The sequence below is a fragment of the Penicillium hordei genome (assembly GCF_028827395.1).
Source record: "Penicillium hordei strain IBT 12815 chromosome Unknown utg000005l_segment0_segment0, whole genome shotgun sequence".
NCBI lineage: Eukaryota > Fungi > Ascomycota > Eurotiomycetes > Eurotiales > Aspergillaceae > Penicillium > Penicillium hordei.
The window spans coordinates 781,284-795,224 of record NW_026623146.1 but is presented as its reverse complement, the minus strand read 5'-3'; the positions used below and the strand labels follow the sequence as shown (position 1 = coordinate 795,224).

The 13,941-nt window shown below is 51.1% G+C and overlaps 4 protein-coding genes across 4 annotated transcripts; 2 read left to right on the top strand and 2 right to left on the bottom strand.

The window, feature by feature from the left end:
• Positions 1 to 377: 377 nt before the first annotated feature.
• N7537_009259 (uncharacterized protein) lies at positions 378 to 5,383 on the top strand (the record flags this gene model as incomplete). Its single annotated transcript, XM_056900313.1, has 4 exons — positions 378 to 421; positions 485 to 2,681; positions 2,931 to 4,328; positions 4,379 to 5,383. 4 exons carry the CDS (start codon positions 378 to 380, stop codon positions 5,381 to 5,383), a joined length of 4,644 nt encoding a protein of 1,547 aa, XP_056748981.1.
• Positions 5,384 to 5,687: 304 nt separating this feature from the next.
• N7537_009258 (isopenicillin N synthase family dioxygenase) lies at positions 5,688 to 6,904 on the top strand (the record flags this gene model as incomplete). The annotated part of the gene is made up of 4 exons (XM_056900312.1): positions 5,688 to 5,724; positions 5,784 to 5,966; positions 6,042 to 6,416; positions 6,489 to 6,904. The coding sequence occupies 4 exons, from the start codon at positions 5,688 to 5,690 to the stop codon at positions 6,902 to 6,904; spliced, it is 1,011 nt and encodes a 336-aa protein (XP_056748980.1).
• A 78-nt stretch (positions 6,905 to 6,982) lies between these two features.
• Positions 6,983 to 8,210, bottom strand: N7537_009257 (putative pectin methylesterase; the record flags this gene model as incomplete). The annotated part of the gene is made up of 2 exons (XM_056900311.1): positions 6,983 to 7,531; positions 7,596 to 8,210. The coding sequence occupies 2 exons, from the start codon at positions 8,208 to 8,210 to the stop codon at positions 6,983 to 6,985; spliced, it is 1,164 nt and encodes a 387-aa protein (XP_056748979.1).
• A 727-nt stretch (positions 8,211 to 8,937) lies between these two features.
• On the bottom strand, positions 8,938 to 11,995 carry N7537_009256 (uncharacterized protein; the record flags this gene model as incomplete). The annotated part of the gene is made up of 2 exons (XM_056900310.1): positions 8,938 to 11,519; positions 11,599 to 11,995. The coding sequence occupies 2 exons, from the start codon at positions 11,993 to 11,995 to the stop codon at positions 8,938 to 8,940; spliced, it is 2,979 nt and encodes a 992-aa protein (XP_056748978.1).
• Positions 11,996 to 13,941: the final 1,946 nt, after the last annotated feature.

Genomic DNA, 13,941 nt, shown 5'->3' with positions numbered 1-13,941 from the left:
ATAGATCAGGGGAATCTACGGAGTAGCTTGTTTCAAGATTCTAATACATTCACTATATTCTCGTTTATGATCCCTTGATCTCTTGAGATACGGAGTAGCTGACTTGATATTCTTGTATTCTTCTGTGGATACACGTCATTCTTGTACACTAATTTCTCGTTTCCTCCAATTATCCCAACCCGTTTGATCGGTGCCTTGCCCAACTTGGCCCAAATCGCCACCTTCGTCTGTCCCCATACCTATCTTTAAAGAGAACAGTACTGTTCACATTCTCATTTAACCATTACAACTTTTCTCTCGTGCACACTCATCGGAGATCACCACGCAATAGTCGATGCTGGTAATCGAGCTTGCCTCGCCTTGATCCTGTTCCCCTGATGGCAGACCCCACCCAATCGCAAGGTCGCGGAGCCCAAAAATTGTAAGACTATCCATACAGACTCAGTCGCATATCTAGTTGCACAAATACTGAGACCTCCTTTAGCCCTTCCCCGCCAAATGTTCGCAGTCCGCTCTCGTCAGGAAGCGGTAGCGGAACCCCAATCTCATTCCAAACAAACGTGAATCGCTCCAAAACAAAACGCTGGGTGGAAGCGAAGCAATATTCATATGATGGAGGTGACTGGGGTAGTGATGACGATGAAGAGGAAGAGGAAGAGGAGGTGCCTCCCGCAGTAACTCGGCCTCCCTATGCTACCCACAACACTGCCAGCTCCTCCGAGTTGTCCTCGAGGCGTTTGTCTGGCATCGGATTCGGAGCCGGAGCCGGCGAATCGCATTTGACGGATGGCAAAGGTAGGAGCCTTAGTGGAGGAGACCAGAAGCCCCTTGCCTTTGTAAGGCCGGCCGACCTCTATAAACGCATGCGCGAGGAGAAAGTGACACAGCAGCCCCCTGTCCCTGGTGGCAATGATCCCAAGCCTGACGGGTTTGGAGCTCCACCTCAAACAAATCAACAGAGCCCTGATTTGGGTCTACCGGAAGTCAAGCGCATGTCGAGCTTTGGTACCGATTTCTTGGGTGGTGCAGACTCCAACCCGCCAAAGGATAGCCCTGCAGCTCAGGAGCCCTCTTTGCACCATAACCCCTCGGCAGGATTTAGATCGGTAGTGAACCAGGCCTTTGATGTCCCAGAAACTCCACAATCCACTACCACTAGTGTCACGCGATCGAACAGTGATGGCACTTCAACGATCAGCCCTATCATGGGCGCTCGTACTATGACTGATGAAAGAACACCCACCATTCTCGAGGAGCCTAATGAGTCGAGCTCTCCGAAGGCAACCACGAATGCGGTTCCAGCGTTTAACCCTGGTCATCGCCGGGACCTGAGCCTTCCTAGTTCGGACAACAGTCCTTCAAGAAAACCTCAAGTCACAGATCAGGACACCCCAACGGCAGGCCGTGCAGAATTGTCCTCCATTCCTCTACTCCAGAATTTCTCACCGGAATCATCTGATGCAGGAATCTCTCCCCAGAAATCATCGATGCAACCATACGCGAATAATGGGCAGGATATGCCTGCCCCTCTCAAATTCGGAAGCGCATCGGGCCCTGATTCCTTCCATGGCGAAATCCCCACCATCATGGGAGCCGAAGAATCGCCACAAAATACCGACAATGATCGTTTAAGGGAAGAAATTATCCGATCATTAAGCCGGGAAACCACCCCCATGGACGACCCGGAGCCCAGCGACCAACCTCAGCCGCAGGCGCCCGCACAGTCCGTCCCGCACCAGGCTATACTTTCTGAAAGCCACCCAGACTGGACTAACACGCCTCCTTTGGCATCTCAAGACCCTTATGTGAACAGTCAAGGCGCGGCTGGGAACTCTTCATCCACAATCATCGGTCAGCCAAAGAAGCCCAAATTGGAAAGACGATTCTCATGGGAATCCTCTGATTCGTCAGAACCAGAGCCGCCTCAAATACCCGGCAGCTATTCATCGCCCCCTCCTTTGGCCACATCGTTATCTATGCAAGAACCTGAGCCTGTGCGTGAGGAGGCCGCCCCATTAGTGTCAGATGTGTCGCACGACCCGCTTGCTTCTGGGGATGAAGGGTCTACTACGCAGCGTGCTGTGGAAAGGCCTCGACTTTCGATCGTTCCACCTATCCCGGAGAACCTTACACCACCGGAACAAGTTATGGGACCAGGGGCTACGCCACCTCCGCAACTTCAAGTCTCTTCTAACGTCGGCAGCACATCCCTCGATGAGTCGAAACTTTTGGGCTTCCGTGACATTCTCGGTATCGCGTCTATCAACCAGCGTATCAAGTCTTTCGAACACACCCGCGACCAGTTCGCCACCATTGACACCGGTTTGAATCATTGGCTACAGTTCACGATTCACGATCACCCCGAACATGCCGACGTGGTCCGACAGAGCCAGAATCTCTCCCCTACGGTGCCACCATCAGATGCTTCCCGCAGCAGATTCCCGAAGCTGGGTGCTCTTTCGAGCCTCGGTTCCTTGAATGACGGTACTCCAACTGGCGCCACTCACATGAGACGCCCGTCGGGCCATATCGGTACCGTGATGAACAAAGATAAAGTCGGGGAGAAAGGAAAGGAGTTCCTCCACACTGCGGGGGCGTTTAGTGGCAAGGCAACTGGGGCAGCCAAGGGACTGTTTGCCAAGGGCAGAAGCAGGTTCCGACCCAGTGGAGGCTCTGAGAAGGTAGATATCTGATTTTTCTTCGTTTGAGCGAGTTTTTTACTTGGGTAGGCGCGGCGGAGGCCGTTGCTGTAATGTTTCCCTTTTGATATCGCTGCATTGCTTCACTTTTCTGGATACCACGATGTAATTCCGAGCACTTCTTTTTGGCATTGAGCTCTAGAATGAGACACGATTGATGCATTCGCCGTTTTTCTACAATCTAACACCCCGCCCTCATTTGTTTATATTCTGATGTTGGTAATGTTGTAGGTTCAGTCAACCCAAACTGCTTCTCGCCGCAGCTTTCAGTTCTCATTCCCTTCAGGGTCGGCTGAAAAATCTGGTAACTCTTCTCTACGAAACTCTGTCAACTTTGGCAGCCTGCCCATCTTCAAATCCGAGCGAATGGGGCTCAACTCTGATCCTGATCCATCGGGGGTCAGTTTCTGTCTAGATCATCCACAGGATGAAAAAAATGCCCGCAAACCCGTCAAGCCGACCAAATCGGGGAATAACGACCTGTCGCACAGCCGTGTTGGCGAAACAACTGTGCAACCAAAGCAACTGTCATCTCCCAGCGGTGTCCCTCCTAAACCCGAAGTTCCGGGGAAGTCTGCCTTTGCTGGAGATTTGGAGCAGGAAATGATAGCTGCGCTAGGTCTTTCGCCCACAGATCCTCATTCTCGCAGGGCGACAAGTACCCCGATGGCGTTGAATGCACTCGGCCAGGTAAATGGCGGAAAACGGCAATTTACAGAGCCATTGCCACAACCAGGAGAAAGCACGACTGGCAATCAATCCGATGCTGAAGTGCCGGCGAACAAAGCCTCAGTCGCAAAAAAGAGCTTGCCAGTCATTCCTAATGAACCTTTGCACGTCCCTTTTCCGATAATGAACAGCCAGAGACATCGGCCAAGCAAGTCTACACCGGAGATCGTTACTCCGTCAATCCGTCCAGTGCTTGACGAAAGCCCTAAACCTCCTTCGCCTCCTCCCAAGGATACTAATAATGGGCTTGCACCTTGCCAGGGTCATAGACGCCATTTCTCTGTCTCAACACTCGGAGTTGACGAGCAACCCGGACGTACATCTAATGAGGATCTCGACAGGGAACCCCCTTCTCCTTTGCAAGAGACAGCAAACGAGGTAGCACCAGAACCACGGCATGAAAACAAGGCTGAGAACTCTATGGATGACCCTCCTAGTAGCTCCCACTCATCTGCTCGAGGGAAGAGAAGGAGGTCTTTCATACCTTTCTATCCATCAGAGTCATCAGAGTACACAAGCTCTGCTGAGGTCCTCGAATCCAAAAGAAAATCGATCAGCGGCCTACCTCCATCTGCTCTAGACTTCCATAGCCCCTTGAGAAACGAAGTCAGGTATTCGCCGGGAACCCGAAGCAGCATGCTAAGCTTTGGTAGCTTCGGAAAGCAGAGCGCCAATGGCAAAGGGACTCGCCCGTCCACACCTGCTAACGGTCTTTCGCAACCTTCGAAATCGGGGTCTCCTGCAGAGAATGGGGAGTCAACTATTGGAAAACTCAAGGAGTTCGGAAGACGGCGACGCGCTTCGATGGGAGATCTTCTCTCTGGTATTCAACTGCAAGGGCCTCAGGAGCCTCAGGGTCCCCCGGCAGCTCAGCGGAAACGAAAATTCAGCAGGATTAGCGTATGTCAAGTCTGGGCAGTTCTTTTGGTTTCTTTTTCTAACTTAAACAGGTGCTATTTGGCCGGCAAGACTCTCAAGACCCTGAGAGAAAATCGGCCAACCACACAAGGACTATGTCAGAACAGCTGCAGAGCAAATATCTGCCGAAACGTCCATCGACCAATAGAAGTGCAAATAGTAGCTTCGCTGCACAAGATGCACCACCGGTCCTCAACAATCCGTTTGAACAAAAGCCTTTGCCAGCCCAGCCCCCCGAGCCCAGCGCACCTCCACCACCACCACCACCGAGCGACGCAAACCTTCTACCGCGCGATAATCGTCAACGTGCCAGTATATCACTCCCATCCAGTTCGTCATCCAACTCCCTGGCGACTGGTCGATTTTACGCGCAGTTTCAGTCCGGATCCATGAATGAAACCCCCACCGGCTCTCGCAATCTCAGCCAGCATCTCCTAGGTCATTCCCGGTCACAGTCTCCCATGTCCTTCCCGGAGAATAAAAATGCCCATCCACTATCGCCGCTGGAGGAATTACAAGGCAACCAGATACATGAACTGCAGGAAGAGGAGCTGCGCAAGCAAGAAACCCAACAAGACCAAAAACAGGACTCGCAGCTAGGCACCCTGGACGAGAACCGGGAACAGGAGGAGGATGGCGAACACAAAGATCGCATGCACGGGGAGAGCCTTCGACACGAACTATATGGGGAAATACCCGAGGCAACAACAAACAAGCAGAACCAATTGGGACAACAACACGAATTACAAGGCGATTTCAAACAACAAAGTCTGGCTCCTCAGCTCAGCATTCGATCCCGAAAGCCAGTGAATTCAGACTCGATATCCCAAGCCTCTGATGACAGAGCACCCCGCAATATCGCCGTTTCCAACGCCGCGATATCCACCCATCCTCATCGCAGTGAGATCGAGGCTCGTGTAGTCAATGACCCGCCTCAGGCAGTAGAGCTTGCCATCACCGCGGACGACTCCAGCGAGGAGATCGTCATGTCCCCCACGTCCTACCCCGGACAGGAGTGGACGCCCATGCATTTGTAGCATGTTTGATTAAATTGCATATGATACCCACAGTCGTTGTTTATGGAGTTCTATTTGTATCCTTTTTCTTTTATACACATACGTGTACCCTAACGTTCCAATATTTGCTCTTTTTCATAGATCTATATCTATCTTATCAGATAATAGCATCGGAAAGTTCGTAAGTGGCTGAGATAACGAATTCCCCGCATTCACAAAGATCCAAGTCCTGGGGATGAGGGATAAAGGACTACAAAAGACTAAAAAAGCTATTCTCCCATTTTATACACTTAACTACGCACTTAACTACACACTTCCCTTCAAGATGAACCATAATGAACCCCCTATCATAAATTTCGCCCGTAAGCAGCGCCTTTAACATCCTATCATATACTCCAAGGATACCTAACCCTCTCAACAGCCTTCTATGCCAACGATTCAACCAAAGAAGACCTCATCCACCAAATCCAACAAGCATGTGAACAATTCGGCTTTTTCCAGCTAATCAACCACCCCATCCCAGCCGAACTACAAACCGCAGTCCTCCAATACTCAAGTGAATTCTTCAACCTCCCCTTAGAAACAAAAGAGAAGTACAACCAAGGTAACACACCCTTCTCTCCCCCTCCACCTTTTTTATCAAAATCAAAAAGAGAACACACATAACTAACCCCCGAAGCCACCGGCGGCTTCAACCGCGGATACGAGCGCCTCCGCTCTCAAAATTTCGAAAAACGCACAAAAGGCGACCTAAAAGAAGGCTTCTATCTCGGAAAAGACCTCCCCCTCGACGATGAATACGTTGTCCGGCGACGCTTCGGCCAGGGTCCGAATAAGTATCCCTCCGAAGTCACCGACGCGAAAGGCTTCCGTCGTATCATGGACGAGTACCATGATGCCATGATCGAGCTTGCTGTAGCCATCATGAAAGTTCTCGCGCATACATTGGGTCTAGATGGGGATGTTTTCGGGGATTTCTGTGATCATCCCGTCTCGATTCTGAGATTGCTTCATTATCCGCCTCAGGAGGCTGATGCGTCGGGTCTTGAGAGAGGTTAGTGGCACAAAAAAGAATGAAAACATGTGTTAGAATGTGTGAATGTGTCGAGAACTAAGTCGAATCTAGGAATCGGCGCACATACAGATTTCGGCGCTATCACCATGCTCCTACAGGACGATACGGGCGGGTTGCAAGTGTGGAACAACCTCTCGTCCGAATGGGTCGATGTGACCCCCGTTCCTGGGGCGTATGTTGTCAATCTGGGGAATATGATGATGCGCTGGACGAATAATCGGTACTTGTCGAATCTGCACCGGGTTATTAATACTAGTGGTAAGGAGCGCTTTAGTGTTCCGTTCTTCTTCTCTGGGAATCCGAACTATACTATCCGATGTCTTCCTGGTTGTGAGGATCCCAAGGAGGGAGCTAGATATCCCCCGATTACCGTTCATGAGTGGATGGTGGGGAGATATGCGGATACTTACGGGACTGAGGATAGGAAGGCTATAGGGGAGATGCGTCAGGAGCCTGGCGATGTGTGATAGAATCAGGAATGATGTATGAAGTACTAGCTAGTTAGTAGTGTCTATACGAGAATCTAACAACAGGATCCATCCCACTTAATTCCCCTTAACAACCCCCCAATCAACCCACTTGGTATCCCCAAAAACCTTCTGCGGAGTACTATACGTCTCAAACTCCTCCGATCCAAGAACAGAAGTAATGCCGCCCTCCACACGAGCAGTCTCATTAACCCCAGGTCCATAAACCCGATACTCCGCCATAAGCGTAACACCTTTTTCGAACCTCCCAACACCATCAACAACCCAATCGATATATCCCTGCGGATCAATACTGCCGTCCTCATAAGACCGCGCAAAGATCGAGCGGTGCTGACTATTCCACGGCCGGCCGAGCGCACACGCGCCCTTGATATCAGCCGCGACGGAGGTGTTCGCCGCCCGAACGCTGGAGTCAACAATATACACACCGTACTTGTTCGGGGTTGTTGTGTTAGTCCCCTTCCAAGCCGTTATACCGCCGCCACAGCCGCGGAGTTGCAGGGCGCTAGATTGGATCCAGGCTGTGCCGAAGCCGTAGAGGAAGTCTGTTTGGCCGGCTAGGATGCTTTGGTAGAAGTAGGCGTTTCCGAGTTTGCCAATGTAGACCTGTGGAGTTGTTAGTGGTCAGTGGTTTGGATTTGAGGCTGAGAGAATAGCTGGAAGAACATACAGTATCCTGATACGAATAAAACCCACAATAATAAAATCCCCCATTGGCCCGACTCAGACTCAGGGCATGCGCCGGCCCATCCGAGTAATCCGCCCAAGTATTGTCAAAGTCGACATTATACACGCGGAAATCCTTGTTTCCGAACGGCGTATCAGCGGGCACGGGGTACCCCGTCGGTCCCGAGCCCGTGAGGCTCGCCTCGAGCGTGGGTGCTACAACCAGCACGCTGGAGAAGACATTGTCGATGCTGCCCGTGCTGTCCCTGTTCCCCGCGGCCCAGGTGAGGCGTACGCGGTTGCGGGTTGCGTCTTTGGGGGAGGTTGTTTGGCCCAGCAGGGTTATTGGGCCCGAGCGGGTTATGTTTACTTGTTCTGTGTAGGTGCCTTCTAGGATGAGGATTGTTTGGGGGGTTGCGTCGTCCGGGAGGGAGTTTATGGCGGATTGGATGGTTTTGTGGGAGGCATTTTTGGAGGTTGCGCTGACGATTAGGGTTCCTGGGGGGCAGTGGGTTCCAGTCGATTGGCAGGTTTGTCGGGAGATGGGGTGAATTGCAATTGTGTTGGCTCCTAGGGTGTGTAGGAGGAGACACAGTATGGAGAGGACGAATGGGAGCATCGTACTTGCTTGAGTGTGGGTGATTGCTCACTTCTGATGGGCACGGTCTATGCAGGTTTTACTGTTCTTTTATAGGGCATTTAGAGAGAGGGGGGTTGTATAGAAGTCGCAGCCAGTTGCGGCATGAGACGGAAAATTAGGAGATTCATCCTGCGGGAGCAAAGACTAATGCCAAGATAGGTTAGAAGTTGGTATTTCTCTATACTTGGTGCATACTGGGGAGAGAGGGTGGGCAAAGCTTGTCTCCACGAAATGGAAATTCGTCCGGGGAAAAGAATGGGGACGGAGAATTGGCTTCCACCTGTGAGCTTTGGGCAAGGGAGAGTGCAGCGAAGGCACCGAGGGAGATCAGCAGGGGTAGGCAGAGTAAGCAAGACCTAAAGACTACAATGCTAACGATACTACAATCGAAATTACCAGGAGCAGAAATGATTAGAATCCCTTAGATTGACTAAGTGCCACTATTAACGACATACATACACGTAGAGAATAAAAACATGACTCTAGTAACTCGAAAGAACACCACAGCCAGAGGGGTAAATGAAACACACAAAGTCTATAATACGGGTAAAAGGAAGCAAAAAAAGTCGGAACTCGGCTTTTCACACTCCCACGGCATGCATGTTCAAGTAGGTGGCACGGCAAAATTTGCGGGTAATCGCAGGGAGATAAAAGAAATTAGACCTCGAATCAGTAACGAGTTGCAAAAAGGCTAAGAAACGAGCATTTACTCGTTGTCCTCGATTTCCTCGGCGCGGGCACCGAGGGTGTAACGAGTCTTTCCTTCCGAGTCGTGCTCCATCTCGATAGCAAGCTTGGACAGGTGGGCGATCATGTTCTCGATCTTGGTGTCAGCCTTGGAGCGGGTCTTGCGGCCAAGGTTGTCGAGACCGGGAACGATGGTCAGGAGGTAGTACACAACGGCGATGATGACAGTCACACCGATAGAGTAAGCCCAGATGACAACGACGGTGACAATGTCGACATCGTTGTTCTTGGAGAAGCCAGGACCAGCGGGGTCACGGGGAGAGGTCTGCTCCCAGTCGGGTGCGAGCCAGCCGAAGACACAGAACAGGGTGGCGAGAACATCGACGATGAAGATGGCGATAACCAACTGCCAAGAGGGCCAGGTCTTTCCACCACGGGTAACGAAGATGAGCCAGTTCTCAGTCAGAGCAATCTCGAGGAAGAGAATCTCCTGGGGAGAACCGAAGTTCTGGATGATACCACCGTTCTCGAGGAAGAGAGTGGCACGAATGATCCAGGTAGCGGCAGCGAGGAGGCATCCAAGAACGACGGAGATAACCCAAATCTTAGGCAGCTGCCACTCCACGGGGCGGGCTTCGAAGTGAGCGTTATCGTAGGCAACAGCGATGGTAGCAAGATCAGCGAACAAGGCAATGAAGACAATCAAGGAAGAGTCGACAGTCTCGTTGATGATGATCATGGAGGTAACCAGGTAGATCTCGAGGTGAAGACACAGGGCAATACGGTACTGAATGTAAGCCTTCATACGCTGGAAAATCTGGCGGGCAAGCTTGATAGCATCGACGATGGTGGAGAGACCGGGGGCGAGGAAGACAATATCGGCGGCAGCCTGGGCAGCCTCAGTGGAACCCTCGACAGCGATACCACAATCGGCCTTCTTGAGAGAGGGAGCATCGTTGACACCGTCACCAGTCATGGCAGTCAAGTGACCACGCTGCTGGAGCATCTCGACGACCTGGTACTTGTGCTCGGGGAAGACCTCAGCGAAACCATCAGCCTTCTCGACAAGGTCGTGCTGGGCGGAACCAGCGAGACCACCGTGAATCAAACGCTCAGAGTTGTAAACCTTGGTACCGAGGGCAAGCATCTTGCAAGTCTCCTTAGCGATGGAGATAGCGTCACCAGTAAGCATCTTGACGGAGAGACCGAGAACCTGAGCCTCAGCGATGGTGTGGGCAGTATCCTCACGGGGGGGATCGAACATGGGGTACATGCCCAGAAGCTGCCAGGGCTCACCCTCCTTCTGGACGGCGACACCAAGGGAACGGAAACCACGGCGAGCAAACTCGGTGACCTTCTCGCGGTAGAGAACGGCCTCCTCTTGGGAGCAGGCAGACATGTTGAGGATAGCCTTGGGGGCACCCTTGGCACAGATGTAACGGACACCGTCGCAGGTACAGACAGTGGTGATACGCTTGGAGACGGGGTCGAAAGGAGTGTACTTCTCGGTGATCCAGTTGCGGGAGAGGATCTCACGGGCCTTGGGGTAACGGCGGAGGGTAAGCACAGTGACCTTATCGATGGGGTCGAGGTTCTTGATGTTGTGGGAAGAGGCAATAGCAGCGACGGCCATCATCCAGTTGACATCAACACCCTCAGAGACGTAGGGCTCACGGATGGAGAGCTGATTGGCAGTGAGAGTACCGGTCTTGTCGGAGCAGAGAATGTCGACACCAGCGAGGGACTCGATAGCAGTGAGCTTCTGGACGATAGCCTTCTGCTCGGCGAGGTAGGCGGCACCGACAGCGAGGGTGGTGGTAGTGACAACGGGAAGACCGACGGGAACACCGATAATAAGAAGAATCAGGGTGTAGTGGAGCAGGTTGTTGTCGCTGCCCTCGGGGGTAGCGATCTTCAAGTGACGGAAGAAACCACCAATCCAGGCGGCGAGAATCCAGAACATGACGAGAACGAGCAGGGAGGTACCAATGTTGTCCATGACAGCCTTGAAGTGACCGGAGTCCTGGGCACCCTGGACAAGGGCGGCAGTCCGACCGACGAAAGAGTGACGGGCAGTAGCAGTGACAATACCGTAGGCCTTGCCACGCTTGCAACCGGTGGTGTAGTAACAGACATCAGCCATGTACTTGTCGACAGCGAGAGATTCACCAGTGATAGCGGACTGATCACAAGCAATGAGAGAGACACCCTGGTGGGTCTCACCCTCATCATCGTCATCGTCACCGTGCTTCTCCTTGAGATCGTCGGAAGTGGCGTTGGCGAGGTACTCCTTGTAGTTTTCGAACATCTCGGGCTTGGAGTAGTCACAGATCAGGCGGACATCGGCAGGGATAACGGTACCCTCCTCGACGATAACAATATCACCAGCAACGAGCTCACGGGCGAGAATCTCCTCCTCCTGGCCGTTACGGACAACGATAGCACGCATAGCGATATCACCCTTGAGAGAAGCAACGACATCGGCAGCCTGCTTCTCCTGGTACCAACCGACAAGAGCGTTAAGCAAAAGAATACCACAGATAACACCGAGATCGATCCAGTCACGCAGACCGGCAGCGAGGAGGACAGCAAGTTCCATAACTGTTGAGATTAAAAGAGCCGTGTTAGTAACCAATTGGCACAAGACGCGTCAATTGAGACGGGTGTCAAGGCCACTTACCATAGAGAATGGGACCACGGAAGTAACCAATGAACTGAATGAAGATGTTGGTCTTCTCAGTAACCAGCTCGTTCCAGCCGATCTTCTTGCGACGAGGCTCAATGTCGGCAGAGCTCAGACCAGCACGAAGGTCGGTCTCGAGCCAGTCATCGGGGGTAACGAAACCCTCCTGGACACCATCACCGCCGCCACCAAACTTCCACCAGGGCTTCTTCTTCTCGGAGCCAGTGCTCAGAGCACCGGCGCTAGAAGTAGAGCCACGACGGTTGGCCTGGGCAGTCGAGATGTAGCGGTTGAGGGCAGAGTACTCGTCGAGATTGCCCTCGTCACCGGCCTCACGGGTGTGACGCTCACCATTTTCGACGTCAACAGCATAGGAAATTCTCCGCTCCGCCATTGTTGTTGATTCGGCTCACACAGCCTTGGAACCCAACGATATGAGTGAAAACAACGAAATGACGATATGACAGAGTCGGAACAGATCCTATGTAAAGAGAGAAAAAGAGAAAAACAAGGTGAGTGAAGGAAGGTCTGTTTTATAATGGATTACGGGGGGTCAAAAAGAGGGAACCGGAGTGGGTAGGTGGATAATGAGAGAAAAGAGTGAGGGAAATAAAAAAATAAAATAAAATAAATCTGAAAATCGAAAATCGAAAATTGAAATTCCCGGAATTAAAAATTAAAAATTAAAATAAATAAATAAAACGGGGAAAGAAAGGTATTTTGCTTGAAATCCCGTGTTTGTCATTTTGAGGGGGAAATACTTCTGAAAATGGTTGCTGGGGAAGGTGTAAGCTAGGTACTCTTTGATCCGCACATCACTCATTCTTTTCGGATGATTTTGACTTTTGGGTGTTTTTGAACTGTATTGTTATGTATTTTACGTTTTTTATTTCCATTTTTCCTTCCCCTTGTAGTTTACTCCTGTTTATTTTCTTGGTTGATACCAAACTTTACCCCTTGCCCTACCATGAAAGCTCCAACTAGACTCCCGTCTGCAGCCAGTTAGCTCCAAGGTACAGCACATTGAGTGGAGCCATGGCTGCGTTCGGGTTAGTGCCAAAACAATGAAAAAACCTGATACCGATACCACTCTCCCTCTGGAGGTCTCTGCTACCGGCACTGAGCTGCCGAGTTGGCCTCCACAGACATCACTTTCGTATGAATTGGTACTAATTTTTACACAAGTTTCTATGCCTTAGCCGATGTGCCCCAGTTCTAACTATGCGCGATTTTTGTGTCTGGGGTCATTTGGATCCTTACTGTGTCCCGAGACCCCAAGACATGAAAAAAATTAAACTAATGGGATTGGCACTGCGAGTCTGATGTCTTCCGATTTGCAATTAGTTGGTTAGCAGTACTTTACACGGAGAATTCACGGGCATGGCAAAAAAAAAAAAAAAGGAATAGACAGGAATGCCCTTGCAGGAGAATGTTCCTATATTGAGCGACATGGCCCGAGATAGTCCCAAGATAGTCGATTGATACGGGTACGCTTTCATTTTACCAGATGTCCTACTGATACTCCGTACATATACTTCACTTTTCCCTCGACTGTGTCCGGCTTTTACACTAAATGAAGTAACAAAAATGCCACAGTGACCACAGTGACGACAGTATCGCATGGCCCGTCACACCCAACCCATTTTAAACATAGCAAGGGGTCCGGAAGCGGTTGACAGATTTTGGTTTTTTATTGATATGTATGCCAATGCTATTGGAAGCATGCCGAGCCAGCGAAGATTACCCTGTTACCAGCTCGGTACAATTATTTACCATTATTTACCATTATGTCATCTGTTAGCTAATTTGTTCCCCCGTGGTCTCGTTCAACTCTGGTATCAATACGCACTTGGTCTTTTATTTCCACCGCCCTCGCGGAAGCTGCCTCCTTCGTACCTCTGCCCACAAGTCGATCCTTGCCCTCGTGGAGAGAGTCCCCAGGAGCGTCATTTAATTCGGTGCTCCTTACTGGTCGGCATGGCCGTGAAAGTCCCCGCCACTAACACCAAGTCATAAGCGGGCGGCTTTGATCGAATCACCGGGTACATACGCCGTCCGATGATTTCATCGCCGTTGATCGCCGACGCTGTTCCCAAGAATTGACTCGAAGATGGTCTGTACAGAGTACTTTGGACAGCTGGAATGCTTCATAGTAATTATTCCAAGTGGCAATTTTTCCAGCTTGTCAATGTTGTAAAAGATGGCGAAAATGGCCAAGATGGGAGGGCAAGATGGGAGGGCATCAACAAGACAGGACGAACTTCGATGCTCGTACTGCATGTTGACTGGTAGTTTTAATTATGATAGACTGTTATTACCCTCCTGGTCAACACACAGCTC